The 8,788-nt window shown below is 31.4% G+C and overlaps 2 protein-coding genes across 2 annotated transcripts; both read right to left on the bottom strand.

Moving 5' to 3' along the window:
* Nucleotides 1-342: 342 nt before the first annotated feature.
* LOC119676481 (dynein light chain 1, axonemal-like) lies at nucleotides 343-1,060 on the bottom strand. The gene is made up of 3 exons (XM_038087721.1): nucleotides 909-1,060; nucleotides 726-837; nucleotides 343-655 (listed from the first exon to the last, which is right to left on the bottom strand). Exons 1-3 carry the CDS (start codon nucleotides 1,058-1,060, stop codon nucleotides 353-355), a joined length of 567 nt encoding a protein of 188 aa, XP_037943649.1. The 3' UTR covers nucleotides 343-352.
* A 1,879-nt stretch (nucleotides 1,061-2,939) lies between these two features.
* LOC119679638 (nucleolar GTP-binding protein 1) lies at nucleotides 2,940-5,377 on the bottom strand. The gene is made up of 4 exons (XM_038092102.1): nucleotides 5,237-5,377; nucleotides 4,811-5,085; nucleotides 4,422-4,752; nucleotides 2,940-4,360 (listed from the first exon to the last, which is right to left on the bottom strand). Exons 1-4 carry the CDS (start codon nucleotides 5,282-5,284, stop codon nucleotides 3,056-3,058), a joined length of 1,959 nt encoding a protein of 652 aa, XP_037948030.1. The 5' UTR covers nucleotides 5,285-5,377; the 3' UTR covers nucleotides 2,940-3,055.
* Nucleotides 5,378-8,788: the final 3,411 nt, after the last annotated feature.

The raw sequence follows: 8,788 nt of genomic DNA, 5'->3' as shown, positions 1-8,788 counted from the left end.
CTATATCATATTATAGCCAATATGTGAATATATCTCTGATTCTTGATCTTCATATTTGGTCTCCACCTCTATTGGAGATCTCCAGAACTCAGTGCAGTTTATTAGGGAGATTTCATAAGGAAATACCATTGGGAATTACTGAAATTTGTATTTATGTACAGAATTTATATTATATAGAGACCAAATCATTCTATAGGCAAACTTATTCATTTTAATCTCAGTAGTTTCAACTAAAAGGAGATTATTTAAAGTTGTATTAGTGCTATAATCTCTTTTGTTGCTAGAATCTATTTTTAATCTCATTCAAAACACTAAATGTAAACCTTGTATTATATAGGAATAAGAATGCAATTTAAAGTTGTGGCTCTTCATTCATAACCACCGGCTCTCCATCTAATTTCTTAATAGTTGGCAATCTTTTAATACATTCAGCACGCCAAGTTAACTCATCCAAACCCTCTGACAATGGATTTCCAATAACGACTAAATCCTCTAATGCTTCCAATTCTTGAAAACGATTGAACTCTGCCCAATCCTTAATGAGATTATTACTTATATAAAGTACTCTCAACTTCTTTAATGCCGCAAGACCTTTTATTTTCTCTATCAAGTTATAACTGATCCATAATTCTTCTAAAGTTTCCGCAACACATTCCTAAAATTAAATAACAAATGTCCTATTAAAATAAATTATTTATAATTCATATGCAATCCAGTTTGCTTACAAGTCCGGATATCATTTTAATGTAATTGCGGGACAAGGACAAAACACGTAAATTTTTCATTCCATTCAAACCGAATATTTTCTCAATCATATTAGTTGATAAACTCAATCGTCTATATAATAATATAAAATTAAAATATGTTATTAATTATTTAATAAAATTTTTATCAGTTTCTATAATCACTCGCAGTTCACTAAAGTTCCCAAAGTATTGTCCATTTTTTCTACTGGTGGCCATTGGAATTGTAAATCAACCGCAGATGCTTCAGTTGCATTTTGTCGTTCACGTTCTTCCCAACGTTTGACAGCTTCTTTAATTGTGGTTGCTTTTGACATGGATTATCTACAATATTAACACTTTAAACTCTTGTTAGATTATTTCTTTCATATTTAAGTAAAATAATTCGATTAAACATATTTAGGTTACCTAGACTACATCTAACAAGAGTGCGTTGCAAACAACTGAATTAAAAACTATGTACGTTATAATTAATTTTGAATTATGCTTTTAAATTAAGCTTATAATATATATTAAGCTTTATTAACTTAACTAGAAACCACTAACAATAACTAGTTGCAATCACTCGTTGTTTATTTAATTAATAATAATTTTCATACACCAGCAGGAGGGAGATGGCATAACTACTCTCCATTTGCCTATTTAATGTTAAAATTTGTAAATCAATTGTTATGTTAATTTCACAGAAATCTTCATTTCATCTTCGTTTTAGTGAAATTAAGATGTTTTTTCTATACAAAATTCAGTTTTGCGGTTAGAAGGCCATATTCCTTAATTTTGTTGAAATGAACCCTGAAATTAAGGAACATTTCAAATGCAACTATGTGTAAGATAAATTTTAAGCAAAAGATAAAGTTGAGATAACGAAAAAGAGATATTTTGTTTAAACAAATGTCAATGACAGTTCATTGTAGTGAAAAATATTCTAGTGAATATTTTTAAATTTGAATACAGAGAAGAAACTGTAACTGTCAACAATTTAAAATAGAGTGAAAAAAATAATTCACATGCCTGAAATCCATTAAAGCTAATAATATTACTAAATGTCATCCTTTATAGTTATAATAATCAGCTTTCAAAATTTCCCAGATACAAATGGTGCTTGGAGCATGTGATGTTTAACATTTGATTTTTAAACAAAAACATATGATTTCCTTAATTTGGGGCAGTATGAACACTTTCCAAATTAACTTAATTTCGATTCTACGAAATTAAGGAAATTTGGCTACAAATCAGTTAATTACAGAAAAAGACTATAAATACAGCAATATTACTCAAGACTTTAAACTGGATACTGATATTAATATGACTGTACAGCATTTTGTTCCCTGAACTCAATTAAAAATATACATAAATAAAATAATATACAAAAATAAATATATAAAAATATATATATAAAAATATATATATAAAAATATATATATAAAAATATATATATAACATAAATATAAAAAGATATATACATTAAAAAATACATAAAAATAAATATATAAAAATATATACATAAAAATAAATATATAAAAACAAATATATAAAAACAAATACATAAAAATATATTTATAAAAATAAATATATAAAAATAAATATATAAAAATAAATATATAAAAATATGATATATATTTTATATTTATGAAAATATAATATATATATTCATATATATAAAAATATGCCATATATCTAATATATATAATAGTATGATATATATATATATATATATATTATATATACCTGAAAATATGACATATATCTCATATATATGAAAACATGATATAGTTACATATATCTGAAAAAATATCTATTTTATATATGTACATAATAATATGAAATATATTTTATAAATCTATATATATGAAAACACAATTATAATATAAATACTTTATATATTTCTTATTAATAGTTATATTTAAACATTTTTGTAAGTAATAACATACATTAAGTGCAATATAAATATAAAATTTTTTCCATAATTAAAATTTTACAAATATATAAAACTATGAAATATTAAGAAATTCAAGAAATTAGTAATATAAACTTTTTTAAAATGCTTATATTGAAGCATTGGTCCGTATTATCCGCAGAAACTGACTTGAATGAAATAAAAATTTACTTCTTGAGCAGCAAATTAAAACAGCCAATATTTTTTCTTTCAAAAAAAGAAAATATTTAATATATTTATATTTAAAAATCCAGTTTGATATTTAAATAAATACAACATTCAAACAATTTATACATTTTACATATATATAATATTAGTTCAAATGATGACATCTCGCTTCTGTTATTACTCTTTCAAAATAACCAAATAAAAAATTTTAACGTCTGTCTGTTTTGCCAATACCACGTTTTCCTGAGAACAAATGCTTTGGCATTTTCGTGCCAATAAAACGATCAGCTTCACCTTTAAGACCCAGTCGCGTAACTTTCTTTGCTATATCACGTTTAGCCATAACTTGTAATTTCTTCTTCATAGCAGTATTCTTAACACCCATATTATCACGTGACGGTGCACGTTTAAGTGGCAAACCAGTCTTTTTAACAATAGCTGATGTTTCTTTATCCGGCAACGGGCTCTTGAGCAGTTTTTTACTACCAACAGGCACAAGACCACGTCTAATATCCACAACTGATTTAGTAAAGTTAGCATTTTCTGTACCTGACATATCGACACCAAGATTTTGCATGGTCTCTCGCAATTTAGACACTGAACGATCACGCACTTTGGCTTGTTTGTTTCTGGGCATAACTGGTTTGTTCTTCTTTGACGAAAGACGTTTGTCATCACGTAAATGGAATCTCTTACCACGTATCTGCTTAGCCATTTCACGGATCTCTTTAAGTGTTTCATCCATACTCATATCAGGTACTTCATAAACACCACCCTCAACACGTAAACCTTCTTCACGTTCAAGTTCTTCAAGTTTTGCAAATATGTCTTCATCAATATAATCAGCAACATTGTGTCCCTCCCAGAATTCTGGAATGACATCATATCGTTCTTCTTCTGGTATATCGGCATAATTTTTCTTAAGATCCAGTATGTAATCATCACCCATTTCTTCTTCAATATCTTTTTCAAGTTTGCGTTTACGTTCTGCTTTAGCGGCATTCTTTTCAAGACGTGCAAGTGCTTGTTCTGGTATGCAAGGTGCACGCACTTTTTCATCTCTTGGCGCAGGTACAGCAACGTGTAATCTATTGAGTATATTATCAACTTTCTTAGTGCGCATTTTCTGATCAACACGGAAAGATAACAGACGTTCACAAGCTTCCACTTTAACCTCCATTACACCAGTTTCGTTTACAGTGGACATGAACATAACAGGAATGCTAGTATCTTCTTGCAATTTTGTAATAACAGCTTTACGCTCTTCTGATAAATCATCCAACGAAAGTATGTCAATCTTATTGATGGCAACAATTAAAGGTTTGTTGGTAAAAAGTGGTTTAATACTTTCGAACAATTTTACTTGTTCTTCTAACGAATGTCCGCATTGTTCAGATATATCCATGAAATATAAAACGCAAGAACGTAAATGGGCCAGGGCAGTGATGGCTTGCATTTCAATAACATTGCGCTCCTCCAGCGGATGATCCAAAATACCAGGAGTATCAATAACCTTAAATTTCGTATTATAATTTTAGATAAATTCAATATTATAAAAGTAAAAATAAATTTACCTGCCATCTAAGGTATTTGTAATCAGTATGTCCAACATACAGTGACTTTGTAGTGAATGCATAAGGCTGTACTTCTACATCTGCTCTAGTGATTTTATTGATAAATGAAGATTTGCCAACATTTGGAAAACCGCAAATAATAATTGTGCGTGAATAGGGATCTATAGTAGGCAAACGTGATAAATGCTGACGCACTTGCTCCAAATATGTAAGATTAGATGCTTGTCGTTTCATGATAGTAGCCATGCGACCTAAAGCAGCTTTTTTCAATTGTTTACAACGATAAAGTGAATCACCATATTTCAATAAACGTACATAGTCTTTTGCGACACTAAAATTTAATAAATTTGAGTTATACCAAGAATGGAAAATAATTTTGATTAACTTACTTATCAACTAAATGTCTTGCTGTGTTTAGCTGACCCAAAGCCAACTTGTAATGATCTTTATCATATAGTACGTTCATTAAATCAGCATAGAATGGATGTACATCATCTAATTTTGGAAAGTCTTGTATAATCTGTGATAGACGATCGTGGAAGTTCTGTTGTGTATACTTCACTTTACGTGTGTAGAATGTGCGTATACGTGAGATTTTATATCCTTTATGCACAACTGTTGGTGTTTTACGTTGTGTCTTTGATAGCATAATATCTATGAAATCCTAAAATTTAAAAATATATTATTTTTTAGATACAAACATATTTCGTCATTGCATGTAAACAACAATTAAGGTTAGTTTTCAGGTGCTCCACTGGCAGTAGATTCAAAACGTTGTTTTTTTTTTTTAGTTTAGTAGTTATTTCTATACTTACTTTGGCTGGTGGAACCACCATAATCTTTTTAAAATTATACAAACTCATTTTGAATTATTAATTGTTTATTCTCCGCGTAAATTAAATGAAAATAAACAAAATACGCTACTAAATAACACCACGCGGTGCAGAGCAGCTACGAAAAGAACACAAACGTCAAAACAAATTTGACATATCAACATGTGTGTTTCAGCGAAAGATGCCAAAAATATTTTGTATGGAAGTGAGGTATTGCTTTAGCGACATCTAGTAGACGTTAGCAAATAAAAACGAAATTATAAAATTATTATTATTATTACAAAACCTTTATTTATTATATGTTATTTTTTTATTTTTTTATACTAATTTTTTTTCTAAAATCTGTTATAAAATATATAAAAAACCAGATATATGAAAATACATTGTGTGTTTTTTAGTTATCAAAATAATGTGCTATAATAAGAATTTGTTTATAATAACCGCACAACTTTTTGAAATAAAGAACATTCTCTAAAACTATAATAATCTGCAAAATTATTCAAATCTGATTTTGATGTGTAAATTTCACAAACAAAAGGCAATTTCTTATCACACTCTATATTGAACCACATATTTTCGGAGTTTAAAGCAACACAACTAAAATTGATAGAATTTTTCCTATAAATAAATTAATATATATTACTTAATTAACATAAAGGTATAGGTATATGTAAAAACATACGATATTTTAGGATTTCCAGGTCCCCACGCTCTATACCAAAAACAATTAAGACTTTCATTATCAAAATTGATAAATTCATTTTGTGCTTTATTATGTCGAAGCCCAACATAAGTCTTCAAAAGTTTGAAGGCACCATCCATTGACAATTGTTTTTGATCATAATTATATACACGTAATATATTCGATATAGCATTTGTACGTTTTGCGGAAATGACATGTGCCAAAGCTGCATTTCCTCCTTCTAACCTGGAACAAGTTTTTACTGCAGTTTCGTAGGTTTCTGGGGTAGTAAAGAGTGTAAATAGTCCGACTCCTGGAGAACAAGTATAGTTTGTTGATTCTAATTCAAATGTTTATAGAAATAAAAATCATAAACTTATTTATATAGAATGAATTATTTTAAAACTTAAGTAATCGAATCAGATAATCCCTTTTTTATATTATTGTTATTCTTCTCTGAGACAGTAAAGGATCATTTGAAATGTTTGATAGAAACAAAATTAATTAAGATTAAAGAAAAGAAAACCTTTCACATGATTCTGAGTTGCTTTAAATAACTGATTCTACTAAACTCTTTATAAAATGGACAGAAAATCGAAATTGAGTTGGACATCAAAGCATATGTACACGGAAGCCGGGAAAAGACTGACTACATTTGTAACGACACGGATTCGTCGTTTTAATTCTGCTGAGGTATTACTCAGTCGTGGTCCGGGTCGTTGCAATAAATTTGTTTTATTGACTAGTTCGAAGCTGGTAAACCAATGAGTGGAAAGTAAAAGACCGTTTGTTTTTATTATTTTAAAATTTTATTTATTAAAAAAAAAGATTATTTTAAATAACTTATTCTAGTCTTGATTCTACTCAGTAAGTTTTATCCAAAGACGTCAGAACATCAAAGGGTTTTTTCCAAATCTACGTAATTAGTTTCTAGCCAAAGACGTCAAAACATCAAAGGCGTTTATAAAGTCTATTCAATAATTTTTGCCCAAAGACGTCAGAACATCAAAGGGTTTTTTCCAAATCTACGTAATTAGTTTCTAGCCAAAGACGTCAAAACATCAAAGGCGTTTATAAAATCTATCCAATACCTTCTACTGATTTATTAAGCCTTAGCGTCGAAACACCATGGGCTTCTAAAAAAAAGACTTAGCGCTGGAGTAGTGATCTACTCACTTCGGTGTGCCGGTGCTAAGTGATCTTTCATATAAAATCTCCGCTATTTATATACGACACTTTGCTTTGCTTAAATGCACACACAACCGCACAAGTGTAATTCGCGGTTGGCTTTGTTTTGCTTGTCGTGTGTGCGTGTGTTCGCGGTTGGCTTCGTTTTGCGTGTCGTTTGTGCGTATGTTCGCGGTTGGCTTTGTTTTGCGTGTCGTTTGTGCGTATGTTCGCGGTTGGCTTTGTTTATTTGTTTAAATATATAAATCGAGTTTTATCCAGACGATTTTTAATAAAAAATAATAAGTTTTATGTAGGGCGGAATTTGTACAAAATTCCGTCCTTACATTTCCCTCCTTCTTCGGGGGATTTGAACTCGACTACTTCGTTGAATGGTTTCGTGTCCGCTTTCTAGGATTCCTAAAAACTTTGAGGAATTCATCTTGATGTGTACTGGTGTAATCCTGCTCACGTGGTACATCTGGACTTTGAGTTTTCGACTCTGTGTTGAGTTTTAAATTTCGCAGACGTGGTACATCTGGACTCTGACTTTTCGACTCTGGGATGAGTTTTATACTTCGCTGACGCGGTACTTTTGGACTCTGACTTTTCGACTCTGTGTTGAGTTTTAAACTTCGCTGACGCGGTACTTTTGGACTCTGACTTTTCGACTCTGTGTTGAGTTTTAAACTTCGCTGACGCGGTACTTCTGGACTCTGACTTTTCGACTCTGTGTTGAGTTTTGAATTTCGCTGACGCGGTACATCTGGACTCTGACTTTTCGACTCTGTGATGAGTTTTAAACTTCGCTGACGCGGTACATCTGGACTCTGACCTTTCGACTCTGTGATGAGTTTTAAATTTCGTAGACGTGGTACATCTGGACTCTGACTTTTCGACTCTGTGATGAGTTTTGAACTTCGCTGACGCGGTACATCTGGACTCTGACTTTTCGACTCTGTGATGAGTTTTAAATTTCGTAGACGCGGTACTTCTGGACTCTGACTTTTCGACTCTGTGATGAGTTTTAAACTTCGCTGACGCGGTACATCGGTACTCTGATTTTTCGACTCTGTGATGAGTTTTAAATTTCGCTGATGCGGTACATCTGGACTCTGACTTTTCGACTCTGTGATGAGTTTTGAACTTCGCTGACGCGGTGGTACTAAGCACCTACAAGGTGTCTGCTCTTGTGGATTTTCTTGCTGGGCTTTTAAATAATCTCGAGGTTGTACGCGTCGTGTCGTTATGCTTGACTTTGGTAGTGATGCTGAAGTCACATTTCCAGTTATAAATGCTGTTGCTTGCTTAGCGGTTGATTGGTTCTGAGGCTGATTACTTCGTTTCTGATCAGGAATGGACGACTCAAAGCTTAGACTATGGATAATTTTATCCCGTGCTGGCATATTGGGTATGCTTCTCATTGTATTTTGTACCACCATCGCTTGAGGGGACTCGACTATCATGCGCCCTACGTTCACTTCACGGACACGATTACGGCTCGCTTTATCCTGTTCTGTACTTAGTTCTTCGAAGTCATCGGCAAGTGTTGTTAATTCATTTAGGCTTGTAAACTCTGAACGTTTAATGTACATCCGGTAGTCTGCCTTCATGTTTCGATACACCCGCTCCAATTGCGAACCTGGATCCATGCCAGTGTGTCGCATTAGATTTATAATGTCAAG

Source organism: Teleopsis dalmanni, chromosome 2 (assembly GCF_002237135.1).
Source record: "Teleopsis dalmanni isolate 2A chromosome 2, ASM223713v2, whole genome shotgun sequence".
Taxonomy (NCBI): Eukaryota; Metazoa; Arthropoda; class Insecta; order Diptera; family Diopsidae; genus Teleopsis; species Teleopsis dalmanni.
Note: the sequence above shows the minus strand (reverse complement) of the source record. Positions and strands in the feature narration are given on the sequence as shown.

Excerpts from the sequence above, each read along its gene's own strand:
- LOC119676481 (XM_038087721.1), bottom strand. The coding sequence starts at position 1,060 with ATGTCAAAAGCAACCACAATTAAAGAAGCTGTCAAACGTTGGGAAGAA. Across the intron at positions 838-908 it reads GGAACTTTAGTGAACTGCGA|ACGATTGAGTTTATCAACTA; the intron begins GTGATTATAGAA and ends ATTATTATATAG. Across the intron at positions 656-725 it reads TTAAAATGATATCCGGACTT|GAATGTGTTGCGGAAACTTT; the intron begins GTAAGCAAACTG and ends ATTTAATTTTAG.
- LOC119679638 (XM_038092102.1), bottom strand. The coding sequence starts at position 5,284 with ATGAGTTTGTATAATTTTAAAAAGATTATGGTGGTTCCACCAGCCAAA. Across the intron at positions 4,753-4,810 it reads GCAAGACATTTAGTTGATAA|TGTCGCAAAAGACTATGTAC; the intron begins GTAAGTTAATCA and ends ATTAAATTTTAG. Across the intron at positions 4,361-4,421 it reads ACAAATACCTTAGATGGCAG|GTTATTGATACTCCTGGTAT; the intron begins GTAAATTTATTT and ends ACGAAATTTAAG.